At 41.0% G+C, this 22,950-nt stretch overlaps 2 protein-coding genes across 5 annotated transcripts; one reads left to right on the top strand and one right to left on the bottom strand.

The window, feature by feature from the left end:
* Positions 1-527: 527 nt before the first annotated feature.
* On the bottom strand, positions 528-15,301 carry LOC136432265 (nucleolar protein dao-5-like). 4 transcript variants are annotated; one of them, XM_066423417.1, is made up of 6 exons: positions 15,079-15,301; positions 12,032-12,114; positions 11,201-11,239; positions 9,689-9,718; positions 2,333-3,430; positions 528-1,918 (listed from the first exon to the last, which is right to left on the bottom strand). In XM_066423417.1, the coding sequence occupies exons 1-6, from the start codon at positions 15,149-15,151 to the stop codon at positions 1,838-1,840; spliced, it is 1,404 nt and encodes a 467-aa protein (XP_066279514.1). In that variant the 5' UTR covers positions 15,152-15,301; the 3' UTR covers positions 528-1,837. The 4 variants fall into 4 exon arrangements, with proteins under 4 accessions (XP_066279514.1, XP_066279513.1, XP_066279516.1 ...); XM_066423416.1 differs by having other exon boundaries at positions 9,689-9,721; XM_066423419.1 differs by lacking the exon at positions 9,689-9,718.
* LOC136432863 (zinc finger protein 862-like) lies at positions 5,299-8,875 on the top strand. The gene has a single exon (XM_066424439.1). It carries the CDS (start codon positions 6,821-6,823, stop codon positions 8,873-8,875), a length of 2,055 nt encoding a protein of 684 aa, XP_066280536.1. The 5' UTR covers positions 5,299-6,820.
* Positions 15,302-22,950: the final 7,649 nt, after the last annotated feature.

Here is a 22,950-nt window from a genome sequence, read left to right on the forward strand (position 1 = left end):
CTGGGGCCGAACCGTCCCGGACCTGGGGCCGAACCGTCCCGGACCTGGGGCCGAACCGTCCCAGACCTGGGGACGAACTGTCACGGACCTGGGGCCGAACCGTCCAGGACCTGGGGCCGAAACGTCCATGGGCCGAAACGTCCGACATTCGATCACGCGCAGTAAAATATAACCTTCTTGGCGATGGTAACTATTCAGTATTGCACCGATTTTTCTCAAGCGTACGACGTTACCTTCGCGGAAAACTAACCCCATCGCAGGTTATATCATTGTGCGATGCATGTGATCGTAGCTTAAGCAAGCCATCGTCCAATGCCACACTCACTGGTCTATAACAGCAGACTTGCAAAACAAGTAACAAGTTCAACTGCAATAGTGTTTACATTCATCCACAATCCCGGTGCATCACAGGTATCCGTAAGTTCAACTGAATCATTACAATCTTGTGTATCATGACTAACTAGTAAGTGCATATCATGTGTATCGGAGTGTTCTACAACAGTATAACAAAACACACGACAAAAAGACAGGTTTACACTAATTTACTCGCCAGTACTTTGTACAGTTTCCATCACTGGTATATGGATATTACTTATGAAGATTCAAGATCATGATATGTACACATTGCTTTCAACAATGAAAAACCAAGCTACTTATTTTTCTTGTAAAGCAAAATCACTGAAGGGAGCTGATTTGAACTTCATTTTGTAATTTTCCTTTGTCTCACATATTTTTGCCAGCCTGTCTAGCAAGGGAGTCAGGCTCTCCTGCATAAAAATCATTTCTCCAAAATTCATGTTTTGTGCAAACTTTCTAATGTTTCTTATTTCCCTAATCTATGTGAATAATGTTGATGTCTATATAAACAAAAACTATTCCTGTTTTTTGTGACATGTTCATATTAGCCATTTCAGGATATACTAAGTAGCAATCCCAAAGTTATAAGCTAGCTCATCTCCTACTGAGAAAACGGGAGACACAAATCAAAGATTAATACCCCTACTAGCAGTCTTGATCTAACACATTTCTTCCCACTCTAATGCCTAGAACTAATCTCTATTGATTTTCTCAACACACATAATTAAGCTCAATGATATTGAGGAAAAATACATCATCTTCAGTAAGTTAACATTTCTTTAAATGTGCTGCCTTATTTAAAACTAAACTTTATAAACAGGGTGTCATAACCAACCAATATATTAGGGATCCAACAAAAATCTGTGAAAACATACTGGCACAGAGTTCATTTTATCAAGTTCTATGCATTACTGTTTCAATGCACAACCTCCAGAGAGCAAAAAAAAGATTTCCCAATGGTATATGCAAACTTAGCTGATATAACCATGTATACATAGCTAGAAAAGAAACAAAACTGGAAAACTTCTTCTATTCCCTTTAAAAACAAATAGAAGTTCCAGTTTCAACATGGCACAACTCCAACTCTCCAACTTAGTCCAAGTAGTGGTTGTAATCAGCTCAAATTATTTTGCTTTTTATATGTTTACTGTAAACAACAAATAAAGAACAGAATGCAGAGGCAAAGATATCAAAACTGAATCATAACTGATAGTATCATTTAAAAGAGTTCCCCTTTCAAAACTAAACCAATACTAGTAAAGTAACCACATCGCTAGTTTGAAACAGTTTTCCATCATAATATGCATACACTCTTCTAGTTTAAAGTAGCCTTCTATCATGACTCAATCTATGCAAATGTAGTCATTATTGTAAGTTGTACATACTACATCTCTTCAATAGAATATACCCTTAACATAGCATATAAAAAAGATAGTAAATGTTCAGTCTAAAGATCTAGGTGAGTAGGTGTCTTGCTCCTTTATTCAACCTCAAGTTCAAAGGACGCAATGTCCTGAAACTTTTCATTCATGTCAGCTGCCCATGCTTCCATCTCTGCCTTCTGTTGAGATGGAAGAATAGAAATAGTGAGGACGACAAATATACAATGTACACAGAAATTTAAAAATAAAGATAAAACCCTTTTAACACTGGTTCCGTTTGCGCCCTGTACTAAAATATTACAGGGAAATAGACACCCTACTTAAGACAGATCGCCCTAAAGACTTCCAATGTTTTCCTCCCATGGCCATGTTTTCCCCGGTCATTCTCTCCAGTTACTTCCCCAGAATTTAATCAAAATTCTTCAATTCTAGCCTTCAAACAGCCCCTTCATCGGAACTCATCGCAACAAATATTAATTTCCAATATAACCTTGCGGATTCGCACTTCAGGTCACATCTCGTGAAATTAAGAACTCACTTCTCTACATGTACATATGTCAGAACATTTCCAATGCAGTATGGTAACTACTTACTGTCTTCTTGTTGACCTTTCTCCTCTTTTTCTTTTCTTTCTGTTCTATCGGTAGGTCGTTCATCCCCGCTGGCACCTTCCTCTTCTGCGGGGAGACCAGACTGCACGACAGGGAGGACCCCGGAGACGTGGTTGTAGATGCGGGTGACGTTTTCACAGACCGCTCAAACTTTGGATCTGTAGTGTTTGAAGTGGTTGTTGGCTTCTTAAAAATACTGGTCGATGCTTGAAGTGATGCATGGGAAGAAGCCGTGGTTTGTAGCGGAATTGAAGCTACGGTAGGAGACACATTAGTTGAACTACAGGCTCTATCGACAGGTTTGTGGGAGCGCGATGACTGCCGCGTGCTTCGCTTTCGTTCAGGCGATGGAGACAGCCTCAACTTTAGCTCAAGGGATGGTGACAACTTTGAAGGAGAAATGCTAGACACATCCGACACAGTCTCTCCCCGCAGTCTGACATTTACCAATGGGGAGACCTCCTTCACGGGAGAGACCACTAGCTCAATGGGTACCGGTGGAATGCTTGGAAGCTCTTCCATGGCCCCAAACCCGAAAGCTGAATCGTCCATGAAACTGCATGTAGCAGAACCTCTGGCATCTACGCTGGGAGTGGAGGTATCGGACGCATTAAGGGGTTTTATTCCGACCAACGGCGGCGAAATGGCTGAATTGTATGCTTCATTCTTTGCCAACACCCGTTGTGAGATTGGATTATTTCCTGTGGAATTTTTGACTGCTCTTTTTGGCCTGGATTTTGTAGGAGGATCTGCTTCAACTGAGCTCCTAAGAGTGAAGACTTCCTCTTGTGGAGTGTTGCCTGTAATGTGCTTCCTACTTGGAGACAACACACCACCTACTGGAGTCTTTTGTACTGCAGCTCTTATTTTCTTTCTTGGCTTCTGCCGTCGTGTAAGCTTTCTCCCTGCTGAGCTAGAAGAGTCACATTCGGGGGAGTTATTTATACAGTCTTGATCGCTTTCCATCTCCACGTCATGTTGGGGAGGTGCGGTCATGCCCTCTGATTGGCTGGCTGACTCGCTTTCGTCTCCGTCGTAACCATACACAGACTCTTGGCAGGAGGAGTCCTCTGCCTTGCTCTGGAATCAAAAGAAAGGAAGGTACAATTACATAACTGATCTGTGTTGTTGGCTTGTGTCATGTTTCATATGTCTCGTGTTTGTGAATCCTACGAATAATCAGGATAATGGAATGCAGCAGATTTTTATGCTTTCTAAACTAGTTATGCAAATTAGCTCCTGGTTTGCATTATATGATTATGTAAATCATTACTTTAGCTATCTGTACATACCAAAAAGTATGATGATCTGTCAGCCCCTTCTTGAGGTTTTGATATCTGACGTGTTCTGGACGGTTACTGACTACTACTTCTCTGGACATACTGATTTTCTGACTTACCGGTACGTGATGATTTACAATTACATAATCATATGCTAATTATGCAGATGAGAATATAATTTTCATACTTAATGAGGGAAGTTTAGAAAGCCACTGAATTCTATGATAGGACCTAAAAGGCCAAACACATGATATACATGTATGTAACTGAGCAAGAGAGGAATATTGATGTAAATGAAGACCTTATCTGCAACATTAATGAGAAAATACTATAATTCCATAGGTGTAAATGATGGGAATTTCATTCTTGCTGCATTTGGAAGTAATGTAAATGTCAATGTGGATATCATTGGACCCAAATTATGCAAAAGAGGGTCTAATTTACATGATTTATGAGGAAATGCTACAATAGCCTTCTTTGCAAAGATAGGACTTTCCAAATTTGAAAAACTTGTGTTATTTGTGTAGAGAAAATGATCAACTGATATCATGTATGCAAATGAGGACCTTACATGCATAATTAATGATAAACATTTATGATACATCACTCAAAAGGGTTAGCATCATTTGGTATGAGGCCATGGAACTCTGTAGAAGTTTGTATATACATGGAGTAAAATTTGCATCTATAAAAATACCATAATTCCTTAGTGGCAAAGGAAGGGAGTTTCATACTTGTGACATGTGAACATCAAATGCATGGATTATTTTCAAAATGTAAATGTGGAAGTTGATTTCATAAGATTTACCAGAGCTATAAATATTTCATGGGGTATGAGGTCTCCAAACTCCTGCTCAGTGATGGATTATCCAGTGATGGGGTTTCTCGATAGTTTTGGCTCCAGATTGTTCGGTTATCGCTAGGGGTGGGTACTGGTACCATGTACCAGTATAAAAACCGGTATTTCTTGGTGGACTGGCCTGAAAAACCAGTCCGGAAGTAAAATCAGTGGTTGGTATACTAACAGAGTTCAAAATACCCGCCTGCAGTCTGCAATTTGCAGACAAAAATTCCATGCATGTCCAGTATCAGGGTGAAGTGGCAGAAGTTGGCAGAAGTTGAAATGGGGTTACGTCATATATAACTTCGGGATTTTCCGTCAGCCATCGGAAGAAATCTGATGTTGTCCGAAGTTAGGAGTGACGTCATCGTAACTTCTGCCAGCGGCCGGGGGTGGCAGAAGTTGGCAGAAGTAAGAAATACCATGTTGTCTGAACATAGGAGTGACGTCATCCTAACTTCTGCCAGTTGCTGGGGGTGGCAGAAGTTGGCAGAAGTTAGAAATGCGATGTTGTCTGAACGTAGGAGTGACGTCATCCTAACTTCTGCCAATGGCCAGGGGTGGCAGAAGTTGGCAGAAGTAAGGATGAAGTCATCCTAACTTTTGCCAGGGGATATTTTAGATAATCTGTCTATATATGTCTTGAATATCTTTAACTACATATATAACTTGAATATTGTTAATCACTAAAGGTGGGTCATGAAAAGAGTTTCCGTCTTTTGGAAAAGCATGGAAAAGGAAACTATCCTGTAATTTTTTTAATGAAGTTAGCGAAGTTTAACGAAACTGTTCTACAGTCAGGGCTCGAAATACTGGGTGCATGTGCACCTAATTGTTTTACTGTGGGTGCACTGGTGCACCCAAATATTTTTGTACGGTTTAATGTGTAATGGTATCACTGCACACTAGTAGACAGCATATTCTTGACATCTAGGTGTAGAAAAATAATAAAATCTTTGTTGTAGTATTTGTTTAAGATTTTGATGTTAGAATTTGAGTTAATTTCGATTTTGAAAGCTTCAAAACTGCGTGCCGAGATCGCGTGCTAAACGCGCATGGACTTCCTGGTCCGGCTTGCAACACTGGACAAGAGAACGCTGCCTTCCTCTCGTTCCCGGGCTCTTCACAAGTCACATGGTCAAAACATGACGTCATTTGTTTCGGGAATTTCCGACACTTTCTGTGATAACTTCGGGGACGAAAAAATGTTAAATTAGTGTATTTCCGTCTTAACCTCGCTAATCTCCGCTGGCATATCGTCGCTGTCTGCGGGTCGGCAAAATTCGGCTTTAGATTTCCCGGATGTTCATACCGTCTCAAACATGTCAAACATGTCCAAGCAAATTTCTTTGCTGCGATATTTTCGTCAAGGCCCGAGGTCAGGGCATGAGCGTCACAGAGGCGACGCTAGCGGCCCTGGTGATTCCAGAGATGAACCGGAAAGCCAGGAAGGACAAGAAGCGCCGCCTTGTCAGCCAGGGGAAGGAGAGACATCCAGTTCTTCCGCCGAGGCAGAGGGGGAGGGGGGCGCCCACGTGCGCAAGCCCGAAGACAACAAATTATAATTATAACAACATCGCCGGACCGTCCACGGTTTCACTTCCCCCGGAAACGGAGTCGGAGTTGGACTCTGAGTCCAATACTGAAGAAGAAGAAGAAGAGTCCGATATTGAAGAAGAAGAAGAAGATTTTTCGGAGACAGAAGAGTCTGCCAAGAGACCAAGGCTTTGTGTGAGGCTTTTTTTTAATGTCACCCAGTTATCTTTAAATATAATGCTTTCCTTTATTTCTTCCGTGGCGTTGATTTTTTTCTTCACCGAGGTCGATGTTAATAACGCGCTGGGACCCTTCTTCTTGACTAGTTAGTCTTATTGAAATTTCATCGAGAAAATGAATGCACCACAGTAATTTTGTACACATATTTAGAAAATGTTTACTTTCATTGATGATTAATAAATACACTTTTCATTCGAATTATTTTTATTTTTACTTTATTTTCATGGTTATTCCTGTTTTTGACTTTGCAAGTAAAATTTGAAAGCAGATCCCAATGACCAATATTTATTTAGAAATGTAACACGCCTAGAATATTATACATTTTCTAATGATATTCCATTGATAACTTTTCTGACATTTGAATATTCTTCCTAAGCTGAAAAAAACGATTCCATGAAGACTTTCCTATCTAGTTTTTTTTTCTTACAAATAATGAACAACAGGTCTAGTATGTCATGGAAAAAAAAATCCAATTTTTTCTAGGATGAAGGAAAGAGGAAGAAGCAGTACAACTTCCAGGATTCCTGGAAAAAGAAGAGGCCATGGCTAAAGTACAACAATAACAAGAAAGCGATGTGGTGCACGGCATGTAAAAAATATGACAAAACTGGAAACAAAAATACCTTTGTAACTGGATGCACATCATTGAGGATAGGAAATGTTAAAAAACATGAAAAGTCACCTATACACAAAATTACAGTCAAGAAAGTTCAAGCTGAAAACGTGCCGGTTCAGCAGAGACCGATGCAGAGAGCCCTGCTAAGGATGGAAAAGAAGAAAGTAGAGCAAATGAAAAGCTTGTTTAGAACATCTTTCTTCCTTGCGAAAAAAGGGAGACCATTCACGGATTTCCCTGATGTAATGAGATTACAGAAGAGTAATGGTGTTGATATCGGTGAAACATATCTTAACGACAAGGAAGCAAGAGTCTTTGTTGACTTTATCTATAAAGATATGCGTAAGAAGTTGTGTACGAAAATAAAAGAGTCTGATTTTATTGCTGTATTATCAGATGGAAGTAGTGACCGGGGTTCCATAGAGGAGGAAGTGATCCATGTAAGATATCTACAGGACAATATGGAACCAGCAACAGTGTTTGTTGCACTTAAGCCCCTTGAGAGAGGGGATGCCTCTCACATTACTGAGGCTGTTGTATCAGCTTTGGAGGAAGACCTGGAGTTGGGTGACTCCTGGAAAGATAAACTCACTTTTGCTTGCTTTGACGGTGCACCCGTCAATATGGGGCATGTTAGTGGAGTGGGTGTACGCTTACAAGAAGACTGTCCTCACCTGATAGTTCTTCAGTGTTGTGCACATAGATTGGAGCTGGTTTTCAAGGATGTGTTGAAGGAAGTCCCTTACTTTTCCACAGTACATGACATGTTTACTACCGTCTACAAATTCTACGACAACTCACCCTTGAACTGGCAGGGACTTAAGAATGCTGGAGAAGCTCTCAACATACAAGTCTTGAAACCAACCAAGGCAAGTGGTACGAGGTGGCTGCCACACCAAGAGCGTGCACTGAAAGCCATTACACGAGACCATCCCGCCCTGGTCCAACATCTAGGGGAGCTTGTGGAACAAGGTGCTGTGGGGAGTGGTGACAGCCGGGATAAGGCAAGGGGAATTCTTGAGGTTGTGAAATCTGTCAAGTTTGTGTTGTTCACCCTGTTCTTGGCATCATACCTGGATCTTGTGTGTTCAGTGTCCAGAGTCTTTCAAGACAATGAAAGTACGGTGGAATCAGTTTTCAGAAGGGTAGAAAGTGTGGTGAAATCTTTGACTAAGATGTGCAGTCCCTTAAAGTTAACCAGAATCATGTCTGAGGAGATAGAGGAAAGGGATGGAACAGTGCTGTGGAAGGGAACCACATTGCAGACGGGGAGACCACAGCGTGGTAGACGATCAGATCTTGTCACACAGAGAGAAGAGGTGATCAGAGATTGTCAGCAAATTCTGAATTCAACTCTACACCACCTTGGGCGTAGGTTCGATGCCATGCTCAACCAGTCTGTACTCTCTGCGGCAAGAGTCTTTCAGTTCTCCAGCTGGAAGGAGGAAGATGAAGATCAGGAGGATGAGGACTGGGAAGAGGATAAACTCAGGACAATTTACAGACACTTCCGACGACCGCTTGAGCTGAAAGGCTTTCAGCTCCAAGGAGCCTTGAGAGAATGGGACGAGTTGAAAACGGTTTGCAGGGCACAGCTGGCAAACGTGCGCAGACCCCCCTCATTCAAGGACTTCTGGGTGTCGATGTTAAGGCGCGAGGAAGAAGAGTACAGGAATGTGTTCCAACTACTTCGTCTGGTACTGACAATCCCCATACACACGGCAGAATGTGAACGGTCATTCTCTCTGATGAATAGAGTCAAAACAGACTGGCGATCCTGTCTCGACCCCAAGTGTCTCACTAGTCTGATGACCATATCTTTAAGTGAACAATCCATTGAAACATTTGACCCTGAGCCTGCTATAACTTATAAGCCTGTGGTGGTCAGCAGGGAAGCGACGACCTTCAACCACCCCTTATGGGCCCAGGCCACGTCGTCACCAAGCTCCCATTTCAGATACGAGCTCAGAAGAGGAACAGTAAGGTTTGTGATTAGGTTTTGGTTACAATAGTTATATTCTACTTTATTTTATGTGGTGCACCCCAAAATTTTTTGGTGCACCCAATTTTTTAGGTTGGGTGCACCAGTGCACCTATTCCCAAAACTGAATTTCGAGCCCTGACAGTTTTGAACAGTGGGTGACGTTTCCTAACTTCTGCCAACTTCTGCCACCCTATCCTGGCTAGTGGCAAAAGTTAGGATGACGTCACCTAACTTCTGCCAACTTCTGCCACCCTACCCAGGCTAGTGGCAGAAGTTAGGATGACCTCACCTAACTTCTGCCAACTTCCGCCACCTGCCACCCTACCCAGGCTAATGGCAGAAGTTAGGATGACATCACCTTTCTGCTAACTTCTGCCACCCTAACTTCTGCCACCCTACACAAGCTAGTGGCAGAAGTTAGGATGACGTCACCTAACTTCTGCCAACTTCTGCCACCCTAACTTCTGCCACCCTACCCAGGCTAGTGGCAGAAGTTAGGATGACGTCAACTAACTTCTGCCACCTGCCACCCTACCCAGGCTAGTGGCAGAAGTTAAGATGACGTCACATCTGACTCACGGAAGCCTCAAAACTACTCGGTAATCATCGTAACTTCTGCCAACTTCTGCCACCCTAACTTCAGCCACTTCACCCTGATACTGGACAATACTCACAAATTCAGACAAAAATTAAACAGCCTGCAACTTTGCAGAATGAAAAAAAAACAGGCTTACTCTCTGGACCTAAATCATTTGTAATAGTAAGTCATCCCTATTCCCTACCCGTTAGTACACGAGGATGACTTGTATTAAATAGAGAAACAAACTTCAAACATGCTTACATGTTCTATACACCTGGACTTGTTTTCTTTCTGCTGCAAGACAAAACAAAATCAAATAAATTAAAATAAAAACCCTTTTTTGTGATAGTATTAATACTCTAAATAGTAAAAGTTATGCTATCATTCTAAAATTTCTCCATTTGTTGTGAGCTATAATATGTGCTATAAGGCCACACCAACTTCCTCTGTTGCTTCTTGACTGGGATTAAAAAACAAAACTGGTGATTTCTGGGATCTGGGGACCCCAAAACTGATGCAAGCATGCGAAAAAAAGACAAGTTTGACGAAAAAAGAAGTTGCCTTCACTAATGAAATCTACGTGGTCAGGAAGGATGAACAAAACTAAACACAAAGATTATAGTATACCGGAATATTGAATTTTTTTTTATTCTTTCAAACTGCTTCGACTTTGCGATTCTACGACATTAGGATCAGTCTTCTGAAGTATGTTTTTGCAATTTACAGCATGCATTTTCTCATATTCCAGCTACTTTTTAAGATATACAGTATGGCCGTTCACAATTTGTTTGTTAGGAAACGGACGAAAATTGATGCATGCGCGGATGTCATCCATATAATCAAATGAACATGGCCTATTACAACCAGGCATGCTGCAACACTGAAATAAAAGAGAAATGAATTGCCCTCTTTTGCAGCTGGATGCACAGAACCCGTGTCTCAGGAAATTACATACCACTGTTAATAATGAGCTTGCCTTATACAGCACTAGACTGCCAAACAGTATGCGGTAAAGTCGTAAACACAGAAAACATGTTTGCTTTGCAAGAGGGTGATAGTTTTTTCTTATGTTCGGTGGGCATCACTGAATACTGACTGAAGTATTCAGTGATGCCTCAGTTGCCCAAAAACCAGACAAATCTCTAATTTGGTACCTAATAAATTTGGATGCAGAAAGGACTGTCGATTGTGTACTGTTTGTCATGAATATCATTGACCTTGTTTTATTTGGTACAAGCCATTCAGCTTTACATTTAGGAAATTTTCTGTGTGGCTGACAGCTGGTTGGTGGCCACATCCCCAAAAGTCACTTGTGTATGCACAGTTTCTTTCATTGTAATTTCATGTTCACTGTTTTTGCGGTCACCTCTGTACCATGAAGTTATCATCACAGTGAAAAACCTGTTGTAATTATTTGTGATTCCTTCACACATCCATTCTGTAAATCACTTGCCGTCTAAAATACATGTATCTTGTTTATGTGCTTAAGTTCTTGTTTCATTTCAACTTCTAACATGTCTATATTATAACACTTTCAAATACAATAAGGGAACCATCCAGCAAGAACCGATCATGTATAGATAATGTGAAATCATATTTAATAGTAATTACAGAACAGATGTGTGAAGGAATCACGATAAAAAAAAGAAAATGTCAGTGAAAATTTTGAAAAAGCAATAAATAAATAATAGTTCAGTGAAAATGTCAATTTTCCTTACATCGTGAAATTTTGCTACCGTGAAGACAAAGTGAGTTACAGTATATTCTTCTCACCTGACAGGGATATTCCTTGTGTCCAGTCACAGACACTTTCTGTAATTGAGTGAAATAAGTTGGTGAAATGAAAATGCAAGTACAATCAAAGGCCCCGTTCATGATTCTAAAAAATATAACTGTTCAAGCCGTTTCGGATATATTCCGAATTGAAGCGGTTCACATTTTGCGTCCGCGATGCAAACTTGCACCCGCTCTGAAAACGATTTACATCGAATTTGCATATTATTTCACTGTTTTTCCTGCGCTAGCCTAAAGCAAAAGTGACGCCGCGAACTATGACCACATGTAACATAAACCTCAATGTGAATCGGTTCTTTAACGCATTTGCATTCATGATGACAATTCCGCGAAACCGTTTTATTCTGAACCGTTGCAGACTACCTTACAAGGAGGTTCAGAATAAAACGGAACGAAACCGTTACAGAGCGTTCATGTTCACAAGTAAAACGGTTTATTTTGCTGAAATGGTTCAAACCGTTTTTTCCTTTCAACCATGAACAGGGTTTATTGTGGCACTGCACATTCATCATATAGTTAGTGTCACGTCACTTCTACAACTACAATAAAGGCTACAACACAACATATTTTCAAATCTTTGTACTTGTCTTTCTCCTCATGATGACCATTTCCGAAGGGGAAAAATGTTTCTTTTTTCTTCAAAATCAGGCGAAAATAAATGAGTGTGCTGATGTTGTCCATCAAATTTACTTGCTGTGGCCTAAATAGAAAGTATTACATCATCAAGATTGAAATTTAGAAATCAATCAATTTCATTCAAGATGATCTTGTGTCAATCATCTAAATAAGAACAAGAAACTTAATACTCACCCCACACTTTTTGGACAGCCTGGTGACCATATCTGTGGGCCTGGATGGGTCTGTATCCTCTGACGAGGAGTCTCCACGGGGAACTTTGAATTAAAGAAAGGGATCTTTTATCACCTCCTTGAAAACATCGGTATTGTTTTCTGTGCATGTGTCACTGTGTGTGTGTGTGTGTGTGTGTGTGTGTGTGTGTGTCTGTCTGTCTGTGCACAGTTTTGGCTTCATAACTTCAGAAGCTATGGATGGAATTCGAATCTGAGATGATATTTGGTAGACGAGTACTCTTACCTCTCAAATAGAAGTACCCCCTGGAATAGAAGTACCCCCTGGACAAATCTTCAAAATGTAATATAAGTACCCCCTGGAATAAAAGTACCCCCCGGAAAATTTCAAAAATCGACAGTCGAGGCTAGGTAAACTGTGTCCATACATGTACAACTGTCACTGTCAGAGGGAAATAAGATAATAAGCAGGTAGGTAACTTATATTTAGTCAATTATGCCATACCTATTAAGTATATAGATACTGAACAGAATAACTGTCCATAGCTTGTTCAAATCATGATGATCTTCCTCGCCTCTTCGTAAAATATGATAGTAATATTGAAAAATTGGGAATAGGTTCCCCGCTATGACCCCTAACCGGGGGCCACGGTGCTTTCAAATTCAACAAGTGAAAATGTACATGATACATGCTTTTTCTACTTGGAACTTGAAGCAAGTGATCAAAGAAAATTGTTATATCATTTTATTATGACTGACAATCAGTGACATATAACAAAAATCATCAGAGTACTTAAGTTAAATGTACCTGATCATATTTTCTAAAGACATCAACCACAAAAAAACACAAATATGAACACAGTCCTTCCACAAAAGAAATATGTCTATAAACTTTTGCTCCATAGCGTCGAAAACAAAGTGAGACGCTCGGATTTCGAGTTCCCGCGGTAAATCCCACAAAATTGAACAGAGATCGACTGTAAAAGTAGCTCAACGTCACAGACCGCACATACTAAGAAGATACCCATTACGTGTTGACACTAGAAACCCGCGATGAACCACCTAAATTGGGAAAATCTTACGATTATTTGAAAAATGAACCCTCTGAAAATAAATATGGCCTTGTGTGTCTATCGTTGCCCAAAAAATATAATATTTCCATGCGTTTACGGTATCATTTTAAAGATCGGTATCCGCACTACGCAATATGCTGCTAGTTTTACTGTCGCCATGCCTGAGAGTGGCGGCCATGTTTCGCGATTTCGCGCTGTTGTTTACCGAATCATATCGGACATATTTCTGCCGTTTTAGAGATTTTGTGGCCTCAAAACACATATTACAAGGGAAGTTAAGTTATGATTGTTGTTTTAACGTGTTAAATGTCTTCTGCGAACAAATAATTCTTCCGCCGCGCTGCCGATACTACGGATATAGTGGTCAGGAAATTATTATTCCCCGTGCAGGCGTGCACCCTACTCCACACGTTTTTGATCAGCGTGCTTTGGTTTAGGATATAAACAGAGACTATCAAAGTTATTTATGTGAAAATTGTATTTTAAAATGTCAATGTCGCGTCTTTTTTTCCGGTTTACTTTGTAGCGTCATAGCGATATCGACCGATATGTTACGAGTGCCGCCAGGATACTTTTCACAATTACAAGGCCGTCAAAGCGGCGAGAAAATCAACGCCGGTAGGCCGAAAAATAGCGAATTACGAGCAAAAATACCGGGGAAATATGGGCAGATAAACCTTAACTTACGATTTTAGAGGGATTCCTGGTTTGCAAAGCCTCAATTTTTCAAAAAATAATAAACGTACCGTCTAGAATAAGAACGTACCGGGTGGAACAATAGGCGAAAAAAAATAAACGTACCGGTACGTTTATTTGAGAGGTGAGAGTAGGTCTTGGAAAGGAGGTCAAGGTCAATAATGAGCCTCCTGTCGACTTTCCTTGGTATTGCTAATGTTGGGGAGGCCACATACGCAGTAGTTCACACGGTCACACCCGATCTCTAATATCTATATCTGAATCTATATAGGCGGTATAACCGCCATTGGGCGTAACACACCAGCTTCGCAGGCACGCAGCGCAGCAGCAACTGCTTATATTACGCCGAACGACCTATTTCTATATGATCGCTCTAGAGATAATTAGGGGCCGTGTGCTAACTGGTGGGGCGGGGCAATTTGCTTCCTGTGCTGAAGGGTGGTGATCCCAGGCTAGATCATCAATGGACGTGCTAATCAAGACCATTTTTTTATAATCAGCAAGAAACTCACAATAAAACAAGAAATCTACTAGTACTAGTCGAACTATTTCACGGAAGTATGATTATAGGTATGAGATCTCCGAACTCTTGCAAGTTGTACATGTAACGGAGAGGGCCCCAAATTCGACATTGTAGAGACGGTAGTCGTTGTCACTTCCAATTTTTTCTTCGCAATTTGGCTTAACGTGAACAAAGTACTGTATAATAGTATATGCGTATCAAACTTTAAAATTTTTTGGAAGAATCGTAGATGTAACCTAAACATTGTCAGGAAAGTCAAAGTGGCCAATTCAGGCTACAGACAGTGGCGAACTTGGGTTACATGTGATGTGTATCAGGATTGTTTCATAGATACTAAAAAAAAGGAAAAATTGGCAAGTTGAAATCACTGGAGGTGACCGCACAGATGAAGTATGTCTCTGTGTGTGTCTGTGTGTGTACTAGTACTACAGAAATAGCTACAGTTCGTTATTTTTTGTGTGATTTAACTTACCAATTACAGACACACACAGACAAACTTCATCTGTGCGGTCACCTCCAGTGCCTTAATTTGTTTGGCAGTGACAGGACTCCCACTAGAAACAGGAGTTCCACACAGCAAGCAAAAGAAGCGAAGTTTGCGTATAGTACTGGGTACTTCACGGCTACTTTAAAGCCACACCCGACTTTTCAGCAGTAACGTTTTATCACTTTCCCCAATCCTCGCCGAACTACCAGCTTTCTCACTCTCAGTTTCTGAAACATAAATTTTGTACCCTTCGCTAGCAGACACCTCACCTTTTGTCGCCGTTTTCTGGCTGTAAGCTCGGGTCTTTATCCTTGAACTTCTCTTCCTCGGCATCGTAAGCATATATATCTCGCGAAGAACTCTGAAATAATGTCCTTACTCCCAAAATTATAACACCAATATTTCTGCCCACAAAATGTTTCTTTGTGCAGACAGAAAAAGCGGTTGAAAAATGGCGCTGCTCTCTCTGACGGCTGGTAACATCAGAACGTAGGCAAAGAAATGTGAAGCGGACAATTTGATAAATAGAATAGTATATTCATTGAAGTTCATTCTAGGAAAAAGCATATATATTAATGTTATAACTAAAATAATGAAATAAGTCAAAATGATACATATAATATATATATACATGTGGGCCTTATTGTCGTTATGATGCTTTGTCTCCGATGCATCATGGGATAGAGATCAAGAGGTCAGCAAGAAACATGGCCGACGATCATGCTTCTTCCGTCAATTTTGTCCGATCTTTTGGTGATTCTTCCCAGTCTGCGATCAACGTTACGGCAACGTTGACTCTCCAGAACGGAGTCAAGCAAGAGTTTTGCGAGAGGGTATCCCAAGGAGGCGCCGTACCCAAGCTAAAGAACGTGCGAGAGGCGTTGAAAGCGGTGAGGACAGCTTCCCAAGACGCTGTCAATCAAATGGTGGAAGAAGAAAGGAGACAACCATCAACCCAACAACAAATTACCAAGGACGGGGAAGAAAGTGACTATGACGAAGACGACGATGATGAAAATTCTGAGGAAAAAGCATTGAGTGGAACAGGCAAAAATGTTGCAAATGATACGCATGAACTCCAACTCAACCTATCAACTCAACCTCCAGAAAAGAGGCTGAAAAAATCAGATAACAGTTCTGAGAACAAGGGTGTTTTGTGACGACGTTAGGTCACACAGATGAACGTCATCTGACAGCTAAGGTCAAAATCCCTGTGTCCAATTCTTTTCTTCTATATTTGCCTTGTAAACTTTGTAATTTCAACAATCAAGAACAACTGAAATGTGGACAACCGTAGCAGAGACTTCAGTGGAGCATGGAGTCAGCAGAAAGTCAACGTGACAGCGCATAACTTTACTAGTACCTGAGAGAACGCTTCTTGTAACTGGTCTTAATGTACTGAATATGACCAAAAATGTTAGCTGTATGATGAGTTTCATGATTCCAAGTACTACTGTAAATGCAGAAATGTTCACGGTGGTTTTATGTTCGTGGTTTTCGCGGTGACCGTTTCACCGCAAACTTAAACCACTGCGAACATTTTTGTCCAATACTGTAGCAGTACTAGTACATGTATGTGACTATAGCACTGCCGCAAACTTAAAACCGCCGCAAACACTCCATTTTCGCCTTAGTGCGAAATAAAAATGCATTTACAGTAGTACATTTGCACAAGGTCAACAGTTCTTGTTTCAACTGCGTTATATATGTACTAGTACTAGTACATACTGATACTCTGTCAGTTGATTTGCATAAGAATGTCGGATGTGTTTTCTTGATATGTATAAGGCCTTCACCTTTGACCTTGTGCATGTATACTCAAGACTTGTGAAACTTCTTACTCCGGTGAACAATTGCCAATGCAGCGCACCTAGGGTGCAAAGCAGACACTCCCATATACGAGGGGTGATCAATAAGTCCTCGGCCTCACCCAGAAATAAGGTCCACATCTCAAATTTCGGGGGATAATTATGTAGTATGACATCTTTTAGCAATATCCACCAAACTTCAAATCATTGTGGTCAATATTTTTTTAGTCGATGTCCATTTGAAAACTAGTAGTGATGAGAAAAACTGTTGAACTCTGATCAGAGATGTGTGGGTCGAGTTCCTCGGGCCAAGAATTGGCATAAAATCTCCGAAGACATTGTCAAAATGTTTGATGAAGATTCCCTTCTTATTTCAACTAAAAAGAAGTGGGTATCCGACTTTCAGCAGAGCAAGTTGGCCAGCACACCTCAGGTCACAGCTCAATTGTCCATGTTTGTATCCTTCTACCTCACCTAATGTTACTGAGTGCCGTCTGCAAAGTAATGATCACAACGATTTGAAACTTGGTAGACATACATAAAAGACTTCATACTACATAAATATTTCCCAAAAGTTGAGCTGTGCACTTTATTTCTGGGTGAGGCCGAGGACTTATTGATCACCCCTCGTACATGGGAACAAATGTAGTATGGATCTGGACTTGTAACTTAGGTAAGTTAGAAATAAAGAATTATACCATCCAACTTCGTGTCAATGATTTAGTAAGTTCAGTCAGTTTACTCAGTTAGCATTTATTAGTACTAAGTATTCAGTGAGGCTTCAGGAGAACCAACCATATATATACACTGCTACAGTGGTAGAATTCCTTTTTTTCAGTGTTCTGCAATATTGCAGAATGTCAAAATTTTGTAATTTCAAAACATTTTACTGCAAATACACAAACCTCCATACTATAACCTTCGCAACCTTATAATGCCTACTTATTTACATCATATCTAGCTTTGCAACATTGCTACAGTAAGTCTTTATTCTCTCACTGTATCTTTAATGTCTTTAATTTCTATCTAGCATAGTTTGAAACAGGAATAACATACATGTGTGTGAAAAAAAATCTAAATGAAAAGCAAATTTACTTCATTGAAATTGTAGGAGCAAAAGCATTTTTATTTCAATGAAATCAAATAATTTTTTTCATAATTTCAATATGCGTTAAAAAAAGGAGAAACAAGGATATTATATCCTTGCAAGAAAACGCCGTCGATGCGTCAGGTTCGCATGGTGCAGGTTTCAATTTATTTTATAATACAGCGCTGCTAATTTGCTAAATTGAGAACCATGGAATCCCGAGCCCGATTTTTTCATTCTGCAAAATTGCAGGTTGTTTAATTTTTCTTCTGCAATCTTGAAAATCATTCTGCAAATTGCAGACTGCAGGTGGGTACATGTATTTCGAACACTGATATATATATATCACATTAAAAACAAGAGTCTTAGGACCCAAAATCTCCATGAAACGTTGTTTTTCTATTAAACCAGTTCCCCCCATTCTATATCGCTCAATGGTATGACCCACACTGCAAGGGGAGAAGTCTGACCTACTTTTCTATAAATAGCTACTGACAGATGGCGTGCCACATGACAACACTGCAGATATAGATTTTCCTCATTACTTATGCAAATTAAGTCCAATTTGCATAATTTGCAGTTCATTGTATACATCTCTGCTTAGGCTACCTGCATAGTAAATAACATGAAAATCTGTCGCTCCTTTCTTCAGTTATTCTCCTTTGAAGATTTTGACAAATACGCCATTAGAGTTCCAGTGACACATACCAGGGGGCCCAAAATCGACCTTGACCTTTCTCCTCCCGACACCTACCCACATACCAAATATCATTACAATTCATCCACACGTTCTATAGTTATGCTGATTTTAAGCATCCGGTGACACATACATACACACACGGTGACACAAACATACACACACGTGCTCACGCACGCAAACACACTAACTTTGCATGATTTGCACTTCAGTGTGTACATCTCTGTCCAACCTACCTGCGTACCAAATAACATGGAAATCTGTTGTTCCTTTCTTCAGTTATACCCCTTTAGAACATTTTTACAAATAGGCCATTGTAGTTCCAGGGACACAAACTAGGGGGCCCAAAATCGACCTTGACCATTCTCCTCCCAGCGCATACCCACATACCAAATATCATTACAATCCATCTACACGTTCTACAGTTATGCTGACTTTAAGCATCCAGCGACACACATGCAAACGATTTACCTCCTTACTTATGCAAATTAGGTCTCATTTGCATAGTTTGCACTTAAGTGTGTACATCTTGGTCTAACCTACCTGTGTACCAAATAACATGACGATCTGTCGATCCTCTCTTCAGTTCTTCTACATTGAAGATTTTTAAAAATACGCCATTGCAGTTCCAATCACAAATGCCAGCGGGCCCAAAATCGACCTTGACCTTCCTCCTCTTAACACCCACCCACATACCAAAAATCATTACGATCCATGTACAGGTTCTACAGTTATGGTGACTTTAAGCATCCGGTGACACAAACATACACACAGATACCAAACGCAAGCAAAACAGTATATCCATGAAAAAGCCTTTTTTCATGGAGATAACTAGGTGCCTTTTTATCACAAGACAGCTCACTTTTGTACCACAACTGTCCCAAGACTATTCTCAACTTGCTGTTGCAAAACTGTCCTACATACTGTGTTCATAAGCTTGAATTCACATGGAAATGATAACCAATACATGTAGATACATTGTAGATAATTTGCTTTTGTTATAGCCCCCCATACTCATGCAAGCAAGTCTAACCCCCGCATCACAAGGAACAAACAGACCATGAAACGGAGTGAGTGTGAATGTGTGAAGTACATGGTGTAAAAGCCATATTCTAGCATTTGGCTATAAGGCCAAGAATAGCAAGAAACAGACGAGCCTGGAGACAGATGTCCATTTTCATCGCTACCTTGTCCCCCCATCTCCTGCCAACCTTGCTGGTAATGCAGAAACTTTTATTTTATGGTAGATATTGGAGGTGTAGGAAGCTTTAGGAAAGGTGAATACAACACACTCTCTGTTTTGTGTGATGTGCTTAATGCTAATGAGGATCTCATTTGCATGATTTATGCAGAAACTTCATATTTCCCTTAGCCTGCCTCCGTAGTGACCGCTGGCTCAATTCTTGTCGCTTGCTTATCCGTGGTTAGCAAGCGACAAGAATTGAGCCAGCGGTCACTACGGAGGCTGGTACTCAGGCTATATTTCCCTTACACTGTTACAGTAAATGCTATGGATGTCATATTTTGGTGTATGCAGCTTTAGGAAGATGAATACACCTGAATGTACATTATGCTAATGAGGACCTAATTTATTCAGAAACTCATTTTCCCTTACGATAAATGCTACGGAGATGTAAATAGCTTTAGGAAAGGGGAATACAGGGGTCTGCCTATTATGCTAATGATTACCTCATCTGCATAATTTATGCAGAAACTTCATATTTCCCTTGCAGTTAATGCCACAAATGTCATACTGGAGGTCTAGGTACCTTCAGGAAAGGTGCATTATGCTAATGAGGACCTTTTTTCATAATTAATGCAGGAACTTATATTTCCCTTACGGTAAATGCTACAGATGTCATATTTGAGGTATTGGTAGCTTTAGGAAATAAATACAACAGAATGCGCATGATGCAGAAACGTTTTATTTCATAATTCATTTATTACTTGCTCAGGATTTTTAGAAAATGTTTTTGCACCATTATTATTATTTTTCCATTGACGCCTCAGTGATGGTGGCTGGACTACATTGAAAATTGCTTCACCACCCGTTGAAATTTTCGGCCATGAGACCAACTCTATACTTGATGATCCTGTCAACAATTGCCACAGGCAACTTGTTATTGGACCCTGACCTGCCATGTGCCAGCTTTTTCAAAAGCACTTGTTTTATTTACCATATACTTGTAGTTCATACAAGAGCTAATAGCTAAGTATGATATGATTGTGATTGTTCTGTATACTGATATTTTTTTATAATGAATATTCAAGAAACTGTGAAAATAAATTTTCTAAACAAAACCACACTGAAAGAAGCTGCCTCATTACAGTACAAGTTGACATACAGGTAGCTAGTCCATCAGCTTATACAATAGGGTAGGGGACGAGTAGTCTCTACCAGACTATTAAACCGCGCCGGCTATAGGGAAAATATTTGCAAAGGGAGTTTGGCCATCGAAGGTTTCATTCGTAGGCCCAGTTATTGCAGGGCATATTGGACCCTTTCTCCGGCGTAGCCGACTCCCTTCATACAATTCGCTCTATTTATAATGGCCAATTTCGACTATTTTCCCAGCGAGCCACGGAGCCTGGTTCACTAGGTCCCACCGTCAGTACCAACAATAGCAGCGTTAACGTAGTTGGGAAGCTAACGTCGTCAAGGATTGCGGGTTGACAACCGCATAAAGAGGATCACCTCTTCAATGTCTACCTTACTTCCGATGATCCAAGAATCTGTATCCGGCATCCTCGGACACCGCCACCTTCCACGGGAGTTTACTTTTGCAACATGGAATGTGCGAGGTCTGGCGTCAGCGATGAAGAAACAGACTCTAGGAATAGACTGTGACCCACTCTACAAAGCCAGACGCAGGCGACCGAGGCTCATTACTTTCTACAAATACCATAATGGTACAGTTGTCATCAACTCACGAGTTGGCCCCACCCCCTGTGCACTATCCCACACAACTAGACACTCGCACATGGCGGCGTACAAGGCTCCTGCATTCAGAACAGAGTACAGGAAGCAGTCCTTCTTCCCAAGGACGATCGAGGACTGGAACAGCCTTTCAGCCTCGGTCATCCTTAGTCCGGCCATTGTCTGTTTCAAGAAACATCTATAATACTCCACCTTCCCCATTCCCAACCCCTGGTTTGTTACACTCCACATCCCACTCCCAACCCACAGTAGTCCTCCCCTGAAATGTGGCAAAATCTTCAACAAGATGAAGGTGGCCGCCTAAACTGAAAGAAGAAGAAGAACACTATAACATCGATGTAGCATGCATTCAAGAGACAAAAGTAACCAGCCAATCTGAACAACTTCTTCAAACAGGTCACAAACTGATCCTCATGGGTTGGGTTTTGTGACAGGGCCCAGGTTACAAAACAATGTCCTCACCTATCTTACAAAATCAAGTGGCCAACGCACACTTTGACGAGAACCCAAATAAAGCCCCGGTAACCCTACTGCTGAAATGCATGTATACATCTGAGGTGCTCAAAAGCAACAAATACTGAAGACTCCCAACTACAAAGCTGTCAGAAAAACAAAAGGATACGCACAAACCAAACAGGAAAGAGCAAAGACCGAAGTGTCTTGAGAAAAGAACGTAACACCATCCTTCGGCAGATAGAACTTGGGATTAAAAGAGCCAATAGCTTTGCAGACGAGATCTCTTCCACAGCCGGATGACTGCAGCAAAATGTTCAGGGCAGCCCGTGCCCTCAAAGTAGGAACTTCTACTCCATCAGGTTCTCAGTTCACAACACTGAAGGTCACTTCATTGCCAGACAAGAGCAAGGCAGATGCCATAAGAAAATGGTTCCTACAACAGTTCACTGACCCAAGCGGAGAAAAACTGGACCCTTTCCAAGGAAACCCTAAGCCTCTTGAAGTCCCAATCAGGACGAAGTCAAGAATGCCATAAAATCCTTGAGAAATGAGCGCTCACCAGGACCCGATGGAGTCAGCAATGAGCTATACAAGCATGGGAGTGACATTACATCCCCAGTCCTCACGCATTCATTCTGAACTATACCTTTGAACATCACATTGCAATAGAATCTATTGTATTGGTGAATGAACCCTGATTGCTCTGCCCAAGCCAAAAAAACCCCTCCCTGTCCACCTGCAGACCTACGTGAGTCCTACGTCCGATTGGTTTGCCCTGTTAACCAGCATCCGAAAAATGTTGTCCACTGTTGCGCTTCATCGCATCAGATACAAACTTGACAACTTAACCGGGCCATATCAGAGCGGATTCAAAAGGGGACGTAGCTGTGCAGACAAAGTGTGGGCCCAGCGCATGCTAGTCTCTGTAGTCATGTCCAAACACTGAGACTTCCATAAAATGGGAATTGATATGTCCCGTGTGTTCCATACCATAAAACGACCAAATATACTAGAAGTATTAAACCAGGCAGGAAGATGAAGATGAACTGCGACCGGTAAGGCTACTGCTGTCAGGTACCAAGCTGAAGGTTCGTGTAAGGTCAACACATTCAGCAGACTTTGAAAGATCCATTGGTTCGCCACAAGGAGACAGCC

This window comes from Branchiostoma lanceolatum, chromosome 4 (assembly GCF_035083965.1).
Source record: "Branchiostoma lanceolatum isolate klBraLanc5 chromosome 4, klBraLanc5.hap2, whole genome shotgun sequence".
NCBI lineage: Eukaryota > Metazoa > Chordata > Leptocardii > Amphioxiformes > Branchiostomatidae > Branchiostoma > Branchiostoma lanceolatum.